Here is a 16283-nt window from a genome sequence, read left to right on the forward strand (position 1 = left end):
AAATTTTTTAAAAGTAGAAAAAAGTCACCTTAATAGTTACATTATGGGGAATGGGGGTTGGGTGGGTGGACAACACCCCTAATATTTTTAGAAGTAAATAATATGTGGCTTCTAATATGTGGCTCCAGGGGCCACATTATTCCAAAAATTTAAATATGCCCCATCTTATATGGAAATGAAAATGAAGCTTCTGGAAAGTTGTGTTTAATGATGCATGTATCTATAGTGTAGATGAAGATCCTAACGGTGAAGATATGTGAGTGGTTTTTTTTTGGCTGTGCTGGGTCTTCATCATGGTGCATGAGCTTTTCATTGCTGCGCATGGACTTTCTCCAGTTGCAGCGAGTGGGGTCTACTTTCTTGTTGTGTTGTGTGGGCTTCTTATTGTGATGGCATCTCTCATTGTGGAGCATGGGCTCTAGGTGTGTAGGCTTCGATAGTTGTGTTGCAAGGACTCAATAGTTGCAACATGTGGGCTTGGTTGCCCCACGGCATGTGGGATCCTAATTCCCCCACCAGGCATCGGACCCCAGTCACCTGCATTGGCAGGCGGATTCTTAACCACTGGCCACCAGGGAAGTCCCTCTAAAATAATTTATAAAATGAGATTAAGCATACATACAGTTTTATTAAGAGAATACAATGAATTAAGAACAACTGTAGGCCCTTGAACAGCCATGATATACTCAGGAGGGCTGTTGGGACCTGGGGACAAGGAGCTGGGGAATACACCTATGCTGTGATCTGTACACAGCGAAGGGATCCATCTCAGGCATCAGAGCTGACACCTGAGGCCAGCTGGTCTTTGCCGCGGTGTCCCCACGCCTGCTCTGGTCCCTGTTTCAGCATACATGTGCTCCTCCTCTGGTTGGCAGGTGTCCCAGGAAGAATGCAGTAGACGAGGCTCTCACATGCAGACTGCCTGCATGTCAACCACTGCCCTGGAGCATGGGGGTCTTTGGGCAAGTCACCTCACCTTCTTGCACTGACTTTCTGCAAGATGGGCTTTTGCCGCACCCACCTGTGCCCCTTTGCCTCTGGTCAGAGTTCCTCCCCCTAAAGGTGGGTACCCTGGCACATGCCCCCCAAAGGCTGGTCTCCAGGTGCACACTGAGAGGAGAGTGTGCCTCTCTGGGAATGGGCGGAACCACTAGGAAGAGACACACCCAAGGTCCCTTAAGTCATGAGGGGTCATTGCAAGGACCAGGGAAAGGATTCAGATGGGAATCTCAACCTCAGGCTGCAGGAGCTGGAAAGGTTGGGACAGAGTCAGTGAAGCTCTTGGGCTTCCATCATTTTCTGCCCCCTTGAAAATGGGTATCCATTTCTCTTTGGAGCTCTCTGTCTTTACAGAGATTCATCTGTTCTGCATTTTTTAATCTTCCTGACTCTTCCAGCCAGCTCGTTTGTGTGTGTGTGTGTGCTAAGTCACTTCAGTTGTGTCCGACTCTTTGTGACCCATGGATTTTGGCCTACTAGGATCCTCCAGGCCAGAATACTGGAGTGGGTTGCCATGCTCTCCTCCGGGGATCTTCCGACCCAGGGATCGAATCCGTGTCTCTTACGTCTCCTACATTGGCAGGCAGGTTGTTTACCACTAGTGCCACCTGGGAAGCCTCCAACCAGCTCCTCGCCTTTCTTTCTGACCTGCAGCTTCTACTGCTTTTCAACCTCTGCTCCAACCACGAACTGCCTTTTCTTTTAAAATTAATTTTAGTGTGTTTTTGTATCATTTAAAAAATATAATTTATGATTTTGCCACACCATGCAGCATGTGGGAATCTTAGTTCCTTAACCAGGGATCAAACCCATGCCCCCTGTAATGGAAGCACAGAATCATAACCACTGGACTGCCAGGAAAGTCCCCAAACTGCTTCTTTCTCCGACCACATTGACACCTCAGAGGCCAGACCCTCTGCAGCCTTCAGCACTGTCAATGTCATGAAGGGCCAAGAAAGGGAGAGGAGCTGTTCCAGATGAAAGGAAACTAGAGACATGACAGCTAAGGGGAGTATGGGATCTTGGGTTGGGGGAAGACAGTGCTTCAAAGAACAGTGGTGACAAACTGGCATATGAATGGGAGAGGAGAGAAAATACTGGGTCAGGGTAAATGCCTTCGTTAACTGTGCTGTGGGTACGTAAGACAAGAGCCTTTGTTCTTCACAAAAACACACTGAATTATTAAGGGGTAAAGGGGCATGATTTATGCAACCTATTCTCAAACGGTTCGGGTTGGGACGGTGGGGGGAGAAACGTTTTTAAAAGAGGCCCACAGTGGCTGACTTCTTGCCAAATTCCAAAGAGATGGTTAAGAGGGGAAGACGGTGAGAGTGTGAGGGAGGAGGGGGAGTCACGGCAGGCTGGGGGCCTCTCCGCCGGGGGCCCCTGCCACCTCTTGGGCGGTGGGCCGGTGCACAGAGGAGGAACTTTGGTTCTGGAAACCACCCATGGCCCAATCAGCTGGTGGGCAGGCCAGGGGGGTCACATCACCTGCTGCACAGCTCCTGTGGTGACCTTTTCTTGTTTCTGGTTTGCCTGGTGTCTTGAGAACACTCTTGCTTTTGGGTGACTTTCCAGCTTCTTGAGTGATCTGTTTCAGAAACCACCTCCCTGGCTGCAGAAAGGGCGAGGGCAGCAGGCAGCATGGGTTGTTCTCCCCTAGAAGTGTGGGTCTTGGGCCATAGGCTGCAGCTGCTGGTGAAATGGGGTGGGCGGGGGGTGGGGTTCTGCCCCTGTGACACTTCAGCAGAGGATTCCTGGTGATACATGTTTCCATGGATCCCAAAGGGGTCATTCTGCTGCCTCGGTGACAGGTGCTGCCTGCCTCTCTCCCATCCGGTGAGCTGGGGCGGGCTCCATGGGCAGGGACATTATGCTCTGCTTGGCTGTGTTCCAAGCTGTGAGCAGAGGCACCATAATTGCATCACCTTTCACGGGGACAAAACCCACTTCCCTAGGTTGTTGACTACCAGAGGAGCAGTGTCAGAGTTCACAGATAAGTGCCTTATACCAGTATGGTGCAGGGAGAATGTTAGGATTGTCACTGTCATCAAGAGCCAGGACAGGAGCCTCACAGTGTACCATAAAGTGGCAATGATAGGGAAGGGCAAGGGTGGGTGCCAATTCTGTTGTCTGTCTTCTCCAGCGGGACCTCCCAGGTCCCAGGACCATCTCACCCAGGGCCCAGGAGGGCTTGAGGGAGTTAATGGGCTGATGCAGGGTCTCAGAAGGGGCCCGTTACTGCTCACCCAGAGCTCCAGCTGCGCAAGCAGCCAGATTTCGTGTCCGGAGGCCCATGTCCTCTGGTCACAGCTGATTGTCATTAGAAGCCCATGGAAAAATGAGTGGGACCAACAGGATCCTCACACCCAAGAATCTAAGCTAAGCTGTGTAGAGGGGCTGCAACCAGGGTATGTGGATTGAATGCAGTCCTTTGGGAGCATCTCTGAGTGAGCAAAGGCAGCCAGCAGGGAGAGGAGGAGGGAGCAGGCGGGGGCAGGGAAAGTCATCATATGGTATCCAGTGGTTATCATGGCACTGTTCTAGGCTCTTTCTGTGTTTTTCTCACTAATCATCAGGACAGTCCACAAAACAGACACTATTCCAGGATTATTCCTTACAGATCAGGAGACAGGCAAAGAGAGGGTTGGTAACTTCTCAAGGGCATGGGGCCAGCCAGGGGTACACTGGGCCTTCGAGCTCACTCTGGGTACTGACTCCATCACCAAAGACAGATACGTAGCTGCTCTGGCCCCAGATCTATGCCCTGCAGTCCCTGCTTTAGGGCTCCAGGAAACCCCCCTTGCCTCTTTTCCTAGAGCTACTTTCAGTGGGTCTCTGCTTTTTTTGCAACTGAAAGCTTGATGAAAACTCCAGAAAAGAATTTCTGGCATGGGATACTTTCCCAGTAGGACCTCCCTAACTTCCAGAACCCAAGTCGGCACCATGTGGGTTGGTCTGACACATCACTGATGCTTGAGACTCTCTGACTGTGGGTTGTCATCAAAAGCTGGCAGCATGGGCTGGGGGAGATTTGTTTAGCTGGATGCTTCCCAAGCAAGGCCAAGGAATATTTGCACAGTGACAACATCTGAGAGCTCCAGTAGGGTAGGGGGTGTGTCTACAACAATGAGCACTTTGGTACCAGAAAGAAGTCTGAGTGGTGGTGGCTGAAATTCCATTCATACTTGTGCCTGCAGATAAACACTGTTAACACCACGGCTGTGGGCTAGAGGTTCATGCCTGTGGCGGTGAGACCTTGAGTCTTGTCCCAGAACTCCAGCCATTGTTCTGGTGTGATGGGTTGGATACAAGACTGGCTCCTCCCTCTCCAGGGATGGCTCATGTGTGAATGAGGGGTCTGTGGACCTGTAACTGGAGGTCAGGGAATGCCTGGCTTTCCACCACTGCCTGACTTTCTAACATCTGACCAACAAAGCCTTCCTCAGAGCCAGGAAAGCCTCCCCTCCCCACCCCTCTCCAGATTCCTACCATTCTCTTCCTGGTAGGACTAGCTTTTCTAGATCTTTCTGCCAGGCAGGCAAGTGACACCATCTATAGCCTAGATGAAAAGGGGAAGTGTTAGTTGCTTAGTCGTGTCCAACTCTTTGTGACGCCATGGACTGTAGCCCACTAGGCTCTTCTGTCCATAGAATTCTCTGGGCAAGAATAGTGGAGTAGACAGCCATTCCCTTCTCGAGATCTTCCCGACCCAGGGATTGAACCTGGGTCGCCCACATTGCCGGTGGATTCTTTACGGTCTGAGCCACCAGGGAAACCCCCTCTGTGGCCTGTAGCAGGCTTTTAATTCTCACCCAGGGGGCCTGAGCTGGGGGTGAGGCTGTGAGACTAGCAATTTGTTACTAATTGTTAAACCACTAAAGACTAAAGGTGTTTTCTAAAAAGTACCAGAGGGAAATCGAAGCTGGGCACCCAGTAGCTCCTGGAAGGGCCCTTTCTCACCAGAATAGCAAAACCATGACCTGACCACAGGGCTGAGGGGCGGGGTGGAGGAGGCCAGGGTGCTGAGTGGGCAGCTCTGTCTAGGCCAGCCCCGAGAGCCAGGGGGAAGCCTTAGGGTGGATGGGTGCAGCCTTGGGTGTCTTACCAGATAATCCCTTGGGGGTGCACTAAGAAAGCAGGGCTTCTGTGTAAATTGTCGTCATCCTTTGATGCACATTTTATAACAGGTGTAATGTATCACAGGCGGCATCACATCTGTTAGAGAACCTGTTTGGACTTAGAGCAGGTGGCTGATCTGGGTGTGGCTTGGACCCTAACCACACACCCCTGCCTCCTGTGTTCTCCCCCAGGTGCTAAAGATGCTCCTGACTGTGCCTTCAGGGCAGTCTCTCCTGTTCAGGCGGCAAGTCCAGCCCTGGCTTCTCCCAGCCCGCCTGAGGGGCAGGTGGCAGGCCAGAACAAGGCCCACTCCAGCCAGCCCTGCTAGGACCCCTCTGCCTTCCCACGCCCACCGCAGTCCTTAGCGCCTACCCCAGGCCCCCATCACCACCTCCTCAGTGGGCCCCTCCCTCTACCCGCCCCCACCTGTGCAGCCCTGCCCTGGCCTCCTCTCCAGGGCTCACTCAAGGCCGGGGGTAACTGGTAGATAAATGAACATAAACACACTGCTTCACACAAACCAGCCTTCCCTTCATGGGTCTCTTTATTCAAGACCTTTGAGCTGTCAGCAACTTGCCCGGCCCTCCGAGGCCTCCCATCAGGAATGAATGCTTCAAGTCAAAATGCAGGTGTTGCTTTGCCTTTCGCATTATCACGGACTCACTACCCACCTCTCTGGGCACCCCAATGTGGACCAATGGCATCTGCTTTTTCTTGTTGAATTTTTTCCCAACAGAATTTCAGAATAAAAATAGATCTCTATCTCATATATATATATATTTATACACATACATACACACACAGAGCTCCTTCACCCAGGTGGCAGAAGGATCTGGTGGTTTTAGTGTCCCCTGGCCCGGCACGGGAAGGCAAGGAGGTATAGGCTGGTCCTGGTAGCACCTGGGGGGTGTGCGATGATGAGCCCAGGCCGGGAGGTTAGGGAGGGGGGTGTCCTCCTACAGCCCCTCCCCTCCAAGGAACAGCCCTGGCTCTGACAAACCTGGGCAGCCCTTGCCCAACCTTTCCACACACCTTCAAGTGAGGAACGTACCAGATGGAGCTTTAAAAACTAAACTCAAGGTGCGCATAGGGAATTCCCTGATGGGCCTGTGGAGGCTGACTTCCTGGGGAGAATTCCAAGAGCACTGTGCAGCAGGGCTAGGGAAGCCAGCAGGGAAGACCCACCCCCCCTGCCCCTAAGACCCCTGTAGACAAGGGTGTCATGTACACAGAGCCCAACCTGACTAGAGAGGAGGGGCTGGCTCCTCCTGGGGTCTCTAGTCACCTTCCTTGTTTGGCCCCAGGCAGGGGAAACCAAATGGCCAGGGCAGAGCTTGAGTCAGCCAAGAATGGGCTGTGGTTAGTGAAAGGTGTTAAGGCTAGTCTCCGTATCATAACCCCCAGAGGCATCTATGTTGTACCCATTGCCCAGAAAGGTAAGCCCTGAAGGAATGAGGTGCTGATGCAAGGTATTCAGGAAGGGCTGAGTCCAGCAGCGACGTGTGTATCTTTGGGGCTACAGCCCAGGGCCTAAGGAGGCAGCCGAGGCATGCTTCCAGAGAGATGGGGTGGGCAAAAATGGAAGGTTATCTAGGGCCAGAACCCAGTTCCCCTGGCCAGACACCAGAGGCCTTAAAGGCACTTGGCAACAGAGGGGGACAAGCATAATAGGGCCCGACAGCCTCATCAGACAAAGGGCCAGGCCAGGCAGCGCCCACTAACGTAAACCTGGGAAAGGCCCCAGAGGCCTAGCCTCTTCCCGCTTGCCAGCAAACCCTCCAGCCATGGCCACTCTGGAGGTGACCTTAGAGTGGGGTGTGAGACCAGGGCCAGGGAGCTCCCTCAGGCACAGAGGCCTGGAGGGCGGTGATGTGCAGCTGGGAGGCTCCCCCACTAGCTCTCAGGGAACCGGTCCAGGAACCATGCCTCTCAGTCACTTAGGTTCAAGCAGACGGTCTTCCAAGGGGCTGAGGAAGGAACCCAGAACTCTCTCGGGCCAGCCAAAGGGCAACTTGTGGGGGTCATCTTTGGTGTTTGGGAGCTGAGGTTTGAGACTAGAGCTTGTGCAAAACTGGGAAACCCAGGGTTAGGGATGTTGAAGGCAGGTACAGTACAGGGGCTTCCAGACAGGTACGGGGGTATGCAAGCCTCAGACTCTGACTGTACGCCTAAACGATACACAGGTACCCTGGGGAGCGGCCCCCTGTTGATGCGCCTGCCAGCTACTTCCTTGCTCACAGACACCACGATGTCCGAGTCCCAATGAACAAGGGATTTGTTTCTGATGCAAATCTGGTCCACCCTGCTCCAGAGGAGCAGCTCTCAGTCCTCACTGGCCCTGGAGGGAGAGCAGGGTCAAGTGGGGGAGGCGAGGAGAACCAGGGTTGCAGCTGGCAGACGTGTTCCCTAGAGATGTATTTCCCTGAGGCCCCGGACCTCCCCTGACCATGCTCCCTACTCCTCGCCTTCGCCTGCCTGCCCCCCACCAGGCCGCTCCCTCCATCCCCGTGGCTGTGGGCAGTGTCAGAGCTCTCTGGGGATGATGGAGAAGGGCAGCACCGGGCTGCTGGCCTCCAGCTCGAGGGCGGTGAGAAAGCAGTCTACAGCGGCCTCGCTCTGGCCCTGGGCTTGCAGCACCTCGCCCAGGCCTTGCCACGCCTCGTGGCAGGTGCTCTGCCTCTCCACGGCGTCCCGCAGCACCTTCTGGGCCAGGCTCTTGTGGCCCAGCCGGCTCAGCATGAGACCCTGGGGAGTAAGCACAGGGTGCGGGGAATGAGGCTGTGCTGGCGGAGAGGCAGTCCTAGCTGTCAGGAACCCTGCACTTCAGGCACTATCAAGGGCCCCTGACCTATGCAAACCCTCCCTGTGTCAGTCCCAGCCAGGCCTCCCAGGTCACCCACTGGGGCAGCTCTGTCCCCTCCTGGTCCCAGGGGATGGCCCTGAAGGTCAGCAGGCCTGGCTTTGAGTCTCCCCTTTACAGCTGAGGGCTCCTGAGCAGGTCACCCTTACCAGAAAATGGGAAAGACCAGTGTGCCCACTTCTGGGGTTGCTGTGAAGTTGATACCACATGTAGGCAAAGCACTTGAACATCGTTGGCATATGTGAGCTCTCAGTCCATGGGTCTGTTACCCTGAGACCCCAAGCTGCACCGTGGCGCTGCCTTCTCCCCAGGGACACATGAAACCAAGGCTTGTGAGGTCCTCAAGCCTGTGCTGGATGGACGGGTCCTGTGCCTGCATCAGGGGCCTGTCTTCCTGGGAAAACAAGCCCATCCCTGCCTTGCCTGGCAGGTGAGGGCCCCAGATAGCTGGGGATCAGGGACAGATGCTGGGTGAAAGGAGGGCCTCTGAGAAGGGGTCAGGGCTGCCTGGGAAGCGTGGCCCTGCTATTTGCCTTCAAGCAAAGTGAAACTGGCACACTGTCCCCTCTACGTCCACCCACACCGGGAAGGGTGTGGGAGGTGGGGGAACAGGGTGGTGAGCAGGAGGAGGGGCCAGGGTCCCCTTTCAATCTCCAGTCTCAGAAAGACTGCTCTGCACCATCCTACCAACCTGTGTCCCAGCCTTCAAAGGTGGCACAGGGGCCAGCCTCTGGCTCAGAGTTGTGAGGTAAAGCCCAAACACTGACTTCCTGGACAGCCGGGGACCAAGAGCTGCCTTCTGTGTGCCTGGAGCCCCCTCTCGGGTGCCCGCCCACTGACGGCCATGTACATTTTTAGCTGGAACATTTTCCTCCTCGCCGCATTCCCCAGAGTTAGGCCCTCTGTTGCTATGGAGACCCACTGGGGAAGACGCACATGCCTGGTTTCAGAAAGTCCTCCGAGGGCTTGGAACACAACCAATTAGCCAAGAGTGAAAGATGGTGCTCAGGAAGCCCTCAGAAAAGCCTGTCAGAGGTGCTGGCTGGAGGTCAGGTATCCAGGGGGCCAGAAGAAAGGGAAGCACTTCAACCCAGGGTAACGCTGTCCCCAGGGGACCACAGGGATGGGGGAGGATGGGGAACCAGGCACAGGATGGAGCCTTAGCAGAGCCCTTGGATCTGGACAGATGAGAGCAGTGCTGACTCAGGGCTGCCCAAGACCAGACAGCAGTACTCAGCGTGTCCAGCAGGGCTCCGGGCCAAGCTGCTCTGACTGCATGGCCTTGGGATCTGGACCCCGAGCTGCGCATGATAGAACAGGGCCCACAGAGAGGAGGGCAGGAAGGCAAGACAACAGGCCGCCAGACACCAAAATTAAGCACCAAAAATGGATGGTTAGAGCCCGGGAGTGCTGTGCACGGGGGAGCGACGGGGGGCGGGGAAGGCCAGTGGGCTGCCCGGGGCGGGGCCGCAGTGGCGTTTACACACACGTTTGCTATGTCCAGCTTCCGTGTGAGATTCCTGTCTGAAAAGAGGGCTCTCTAGTAAAAAATGATTTTGAAAACCCCTGATCTCAACAAGTGTGCAGGTGTCTGGGAAGGGCTGCATGGGGTGTCGTGCGTTGGTTTTACTCGTGGTTCAGGAGGTTGGGGCCGGCTTCTCTGTGTAGAGGGGGACGCAAGGCTCAGAGCTGGAAGACCTGGCTGGGTCAGAAGCGAGCCCTGCCACTGACGGGGGCTGTGCCCACAGGCAAGTGGCCCATTTTCTCTGAGCTGCTGTTTCCTTGTCTGGAAACCAGCAGATAGAGCAGTCCCACCTCACAGGCTATTGTGAGGATTCTGCAAGAATGACTGTGAAATTGTGAGTGGGCTGCTCGGTGGGCCGACAGCAAATGGTGCTCGGTGGGCCGACAGCAAATGGAAGTGTCCCCAGGATGAACAGAGGGGCCTGGGCTGAGGGGTGGCAGGGAGGGTGCAGAGAAGGGGTTTCTCTGGAGGGCCAGGCTCCCCATGGAGGAGACTGTGGCTGGGGTGGGGTTGAAGCACCTCCCCCCACCCTGGGGTGCTGACCTGAGAGCCTGAAAGGAGACACCGGGTCAGGCTGGGCCCCGGAGGCCCAGGGCCTGTAACAGGATCTGCTGCCACCTGCCCGAGACACCAGCCCATCGGGTTCATGTTTGGTAGCAACTCAGCGCTGTTTGCTGCCTGACAACTGGGCGGGGCCCCGCTCCATGAGGGTGCGAGGTCTCACCTGCTCTGCCCTGAGCCCGGCACTGTGCCCAGGGCCTGCTCAGCACCCGGCATCCCCAGGTCTCCAGGGAGGTGGTGGGAACACAGAACCGGTATTTCAATTCCATCCAGATACCCCTCCTGACTCTGCCCCATTCTGCGCTGAGAGGGGAAGACCAGACCCCTGCGTGACTCTCAGCCTGACGCCTGGCCTGGCAAATGCCACAGCTGTGCCCACACAGGGATTAGAACAAAGTGCAAGTTGCTGAATGTGGTGGAGCATCACGCCTGTAAGGGGAGCTCAGGGAGGGGCAGGGCTATGGGGCGGGGGTGGGGTAGGGGGTGGGGAGTCTCCAGAAATTCCTGAGATCATCCATTTCCTCTTCCCTCCCTCCCTGGATCTCAGGGAGGAGGGGGCCTCTGGCCACATCTCGTCTCCCTGCTGCTCCTCCAGGAAGTCTTCCCCAAGAATGGCGCCCTCTGCTCACACCACCACCTTGACACCATGCTCCTAACTGTGGGCTCTGAATGCCACCCCTGACCCACCCCTCTTAGACTGAAAGAGACTGAAGGAGCCCTGGCTCCTGCCCTGCTCTGTGATTTCCCACAGGACTGCAGCTCAAAAGAGTGTTGGCAGGAGGATGGTCCTGGATGCAAAAGCAGACGCACTGGAGGCCTTTATGTACTTAGTGACCCGCTTAGGGCCACACAGGCTGGCAGGGCCTGGCCTCAGGAGTGCACGGTGACTCTGAGGGGCCCCTCCCTGTTAGGACACAGGGCACAGGGCGGGGTCAGGAGCTGCAGCCTGGGGTGGGGATGAGGGGGAGGGAGGGTCCCACCGGCCTTTGTCAGAACTGCCACTGCAAGCCCGTCACCCTGTTAATGCAGTGCCTGTCCCCCGAGTGGGGACAGGCAGCGGGAAGGTCTGGCTGTGTGGGGGAGGTGGTCCTGGGAAGCAGCCCCAGGGCTAGGCCAGCTGCAGGCCAGGCCAAGCGCTCCCTCCCCATCCTTCCCCTCAAGTATTTATAGAAGTTATTTTGGGAATTTTTTTTCTGAGCTCAAGGCACATTCCTGGGATTCTGTCACAGCCTTTCCAGCTGGGAAGCCGGGCATCAGCTGGAGGCTGCTGGAGCCTCCTGGTCCCTGGAGCCCCCTGCTTGGGGACCCTGGGGCTGCAGGAAGGAGCCCCAGGCAGGACCAGCTCTGAGGCAGCTCCAGGAAGGCTCCTTCCATCATCCCAGGGTTGAAGTGGGGGCGAGGGGTTGCTGACACGCCCCTCAGGGAGGCCTGCATTCCAGCCAAGCCCAGGCCCTCTCCCGCACTCCAAATTCTTCCAGGTCTGTCAGCCGCAACCTGTCCAACCAGACTGGGAATGAGGAATCCGTTGAGAACCTAGCCCACGCGCGGCCACATCCCGCCTGGAGCTGGGCAGCTCCAGGGCCACAGGAGGCCCACCTACATTCCTGTTGTGGGGAAGGGCACGACTCCTTCTAGACCCACCCGAGGCCTGACTGATGAGCTCCCCAGGGCTCTCACAGGAAGAGGCCCCTGCTGAGAGAGCGAGCCCCCAGACTCACTCAGAACCCAGCTGTGTGGTGGTGGGGTGGGGGGGCTTCCGGGGCAGCAGAGGTGGCTCCCTCCCTCCTGGGGCTCCACAGTGAGGCTTTCCTGGTGCTGTCTGCAGAGGCCACAGCCAGGCTCAAGGATAAGCACTGGCTTGGTGAGAGGGCAAGTCGCGACCTGGGCAGGGGCCCTTCCCAGTCCCAGGTTCAAGGCAGGGGGCTGGACCTTTTGGGGTTGGTTTCAGCCTGGGCTGGGTGGGGGCTCTGCCCACTCCAGAGCACAGCCAGGCCTGTAGGGCCAGGTCAGGAGACTGCAGCGAGGCCTCCGGACTTTGGGTTCCAGACAAGAACACTGATGGACAGTGATGGCAGATGCTGCCCTCTGAGCAGAAGGCAGAGCTTGAGGGGCTGGTGACAGCCTGTTTTGGGGTGTGCTGGCCTCTGTACAAGGGGAGGGGGCTGAGCCCTGCTGAATCCTCCAGACGTGTGAGTCTTTCCCCTGACCACTGATTCTGGGGTTAAAGTAAGCCAACAATGCCCACCCATGGCTCTGCGCTGAGTCTGACACTGACAGAAGGCTTCCTGTCCACTTCCTCATCAGGGTTGGTGTGGACTTCAGAAGTCCACACATGGACCTAAGGTTTGCCTACAGAGTCCTGGGGTACAGGCAAGAGGACATGCCTCCACCTTCCTGAGCCTGGGGCGAGGGTTCAGGCTGTGTGCTGGCTGCGCCAGCGTGGGCACAGGGGGCTGGGGAGGGGCCGCTGGACACAGGAGGCCCAGGCTGAGGGGACACACTCTGCACCTCCCTTCCCCTCCACTTCCCCATCAGGGAATGCAGACCTCAGGCAGCCCTGGGGAGGGGCCAGGAAGAAAACTCAATGAAACTACTGCACCAGGGGGTCAAATGGTCAGCAAGACATTCCTACTGAATTTTGCTGTCAAACAGAAGCAATATTCCTGCCTGCTGGAGCTGGCGGGAGGCTCAGACTCTGCCGATGAGGTGCTGTGTGTGCAACAACTCAACACACACACCCACACCCACACACACCCCCCAGAGCGCAAGACTTCTGGGTCCTCCCATTCCTCAGGCTGCCTGGATGCTCTCAGCCCCTGCCACAGCTTAGGAAGCCAGCCGGGAGGGAGAACCCTAGAGCAGGCATGGGGCCTGTGTTATGGTACTGTCCACCTTGTCCATCAACCCAGCCTAACAAGACTGTGGGCCCAAGCTCAGGGCTTCTCCAGAGCCTGGCCTTCCCAGTTCTTCCTCTCCAGCAGCCTGAGGGCCCAGCCACCCCTTTAGCTACAGAGCCTCACCTACAACAGTGGGTCTCAAGTCCCCCTCGTCTCTCAACACAGACTCTAGCCCACTGGGCCAGCTGCCCTTGCTCTCAGCCAAGGTCAGCCTGGCCTCACCGTGTGCATACTCATCCCATCCACAGGGCAGCTGGGGCTGACATGCTGCACCTCTGTGCCTTGGCCAGAGTCACTCACTGTGCTCTGAGAGAACAGAGCAACTTGGCTACAGTGAGTGTCCGGGACTTGACTCTGGGCATCCTCTCCCCTCTGCAAACCAAGAGCATCTGAACTTGGCCTGGGAGCCAAGTTCAAAATGAAAAAGGTAAAGGTAAAAGCTTTCACAACAGCATAGGAAACCATAAACAAAACAAAAAGATAACCTACAGACTGGGAGAAAATATTTGCAAATGATGTAACCAACAAGGGATTAATCTCCAAAACACACAAACAGTTCACGCAGCTTAAAAGCAAAAAGAACCACCACCACGGCAGTGATGTCAAACAGCCCAGTCAAAGGTGGGGCTCCTGCCACCTGGCCTGCCTTGTGAATGGCACCAAAAATATACCCAATGTTGACTTGTCCTTTCATCATCTGAGCCCTAAGACTATCCCCTGGAGGTCACATTATTATCCCCATTTGATAGAAGAAAAACTGAGCCAGCAAGAAGATGTAATCTCCAAGTGTCCCCACAACCCAGGGGCTAGCAGGGCTGAACCTCTCGTGTGTGGTCCTACCCTCCAGGACTGGGGCTTCCCAGGTGCTCAGCAGCAAAGAATCTGCCTGCAGTGCAGAGATGGAGGAGACCTGGGTTCAGTCCCTGGGTTGGGAAGATCCCCTGGAGAAGGAAATGGCAGCCCACTCCAGTATTCTGGCCGGGAGAATCCCAAGAACAGAGGAGCCTGGCAGGCTACAGTCCATGGAATTGCAGAGTCGGACACAACTGAGCAACTAACACTTTTTTAAGTTTGGCAAAAATGGCTTGGCTTTTCAAAAAATGAGTTTGTGGTGAGTCAAGATAGAATATGTGTACAGGGGGAGAGGAAACGACAGAGAATAAGTTGGTTGGATGGCATCACTGATTTAATGGACATGAGTATGAGGAAGCTCCAGGAAAATGGTGAAGGACAGGGAAGCCTGGCATTCTGCAGTCCATGGGGTCACAAAGAGACTGTGCAGGCAGGCACCCTCCAGGATCGGGGACAGGACCCTGGCGGTGGGGTGGTGGGAGGAGCTCTGTGCAGCCAGAGTTTACCTTTCTGATCTCAGCAGAGCCTTCTGGTTGGATTCCTGGAGCACCTGCAAAAGGCCCAACCCAGAACCTCAGGTTTGGGTGGGACAGAGCCCTGGCTCTTGCTGACTTAGGCCCTGCCTCGGGGAATCTGAGGACTTAAGTCATGAAGTGGCACACCCCAGCCTAGAGAGAGGGGGAGGCAAGAAGCTCTCTGGGATCATGGCCATGCTCTTGATCCCCAAGTCCACTTAAAGACGGCCACGTTGGGAGCCACGGGGAGAGAAAGCACGCTTGAGTGCATGCTCAGTCACGCCCAACTCTTTGACCCCGTGGACTGCAGGGTCCTCTGTCCATGGGATTACCCTGAAAAGAACAGTGGAGGGGGTTGCCATTTCCCTCTCCAGGGGGTCTTCCCAACTCAGGGACTGAACCTGCGGCTCCTGCGTGGCAGGTGGATTCTTTCCTACTGAGCCGCCTGGGGAGGCGGGGAACAATTCATCAGCCGCTCTCATAGAGGACGATGGATGACAGAAACGCTGTCTTCCCCATCCCTGATGTGTGGAGTCTAAAAAGAAATGATACAAATGAATTTACAAAACAGAAACAGACTCACAGAGTTAGAGAACTGACTTATGATTTATGATTACGGGAGGTTGGGGGAGAGAATTGGGGGAGGGATAGTTAGGGAGTTATGTTTGTGAACAAATATATCCACTATATTTATAATGGATAACCAACAAGGACCTACTGTATGGAACTCTGCTCAATGTTATGTGACAGCCTGGATGGAAGTGGAGTTTGGGGGATAATGGATACATGTGTATGTATGGCTGAGTCCCTTCACTGTTTACCTGAAACGATCACCACCTTGCCAACAGCTATATCCCAGTACAAAATAAAAGGTTAAAAAGAGAAAAAGAAACAGTGTCTTCCCGGCTTTCCAGGGGCATCTGGAGAGAGAACAGGCCAGGTCGCAAGGCCAGGACTGCTTCAGAAATCACATCTCTGGGAATTACATCACAGGAGCCGAAGCTCATGCAGGGCTGTTTCCTCCTGCGGTTGGGGTGCCTGAAGAGGAAAGGGTTCTGGGGAGATGGGGCAGCAGGAGCTGGAGCTCTGTCCCAAGAAAGAAGCATTACCAAGAACAGGGGCCAATGAGGAGCAGGGCAGCCCAGCAGGAGGGGGGCCAGGAAATCCCTCTCCCCCAGAACCTGTCCCTGATAGAGAAGAGGGTGGGGCGCCACCCACACAGGCAGCAAGGATACGGTCATGGCTGTCCGCTCCTGGCTGAAGCTTCAAGCTGCACGTGGAGTGAGACAGGCTGCACTGAAGCATCCATTCTCCTGGCTCAGCCAAGCGGAGGGTAGGGAGAGTGAGGCAGTGGGCAGCCGGGCTGAGTGACCCGCCTGCCACTAAGGTCAGGCGACCTCAAAGGAGCCCCCTCTTGGGAGGTTCTCAGGGGCTTGATGACTCCTCAGTCACTGCCGGGCTCCATGCCTTCCCTCAGCATCCCTGCTTCCTAGGAAGTCCCCTCTCGGCCACGCTCTCCCTTACATAAGTGCCAAGCTGACTCAGACCGACGGGGAGTGACTCCCATTATGCAGTACCATGGTGAATAAGATCCCAAGATCCCATCTGTGCTGAGTGGGAAAAAGTGCTGTGACCGATTAGTGATGTCTGTCTTGGGCGAGGGACTAGAGTGTGGCGTGCGTGCCATGTTCTGCCTTCTCTGGTACTGCACGGCAGACTTTCAGAAGTGCTTTCTCATGTATCAGCTCATTTGATTATAACACCGCTGGTCTAGGAATGATGAAGGTCATTATTCATTTGTAAAAGGAGACATTAGAGTCGTGGAAGCCAAGTGTGTCTTTTCCTAGATCACTCAGGTGAATTAGGGCCAGAGCTAGGATTAGATCCCAGATGTTCTGAGTCTCAGGACAGGACAAGGAAGACACTGAGATTAAGGAATGCTGGAGACCAAT

The 16283-nt window shown here is 55.6% G+C and overlaps 1 protein-coding gene across 9 annotated transcripts in view; it reads right to left on the bottom strand.

Annotated features, from left to right (window-relative positions):
• TTC7A (tetratricopeptide repeat domain 7A) overlaps positions 1–16283 on the bottom strand; it is a 159296-nt gene that overhangs the window by 38305 nt on the left and 104708 nt on the right. For 4 of the 9 annotated variants that reach the window (XM_069583382.1, XM_069583386.1, XM_069583385.1 and 1 more), the window contains one exon: positions 5632–7866. The exons of 2 other annotated variants lie outside the window; for them this stretch is intronic. In XM_069583382.1, coding sequence (XP_069439483.1) covers positions 7645–7866 — 222 coding nt within the window. In that variant the 3' untranslated portion in view covers positions 5632–7644. Of the gene's footprint in view, positions 1–5631; positions 7867–14128; positions 14867–14918; positions 15370–16283 lie in introns of those variants that run through there. 3 more of the 9 variants (XR_011255690.1, XM_069583383.1, XM_069583384.1) reach the window with 3 other exon arrangements.

This window comes from Ovis canadensis, chromosome 3 (genome assembly GCF_042477335.2).
Source record: "Ovis canadensis isolate MfBH-ARS-UI-01 breed Bighorn chromosome 3, ARS-UI_OviCan_v2, whole genome shotgun sequence".
Taxonomy (NCBI): domain Eukaryota; kingdom Metazoa; phylum Chordata; class Mammalia; order Artiodactyla; family Bovidae; genus Ovis; species Ovis canadensis.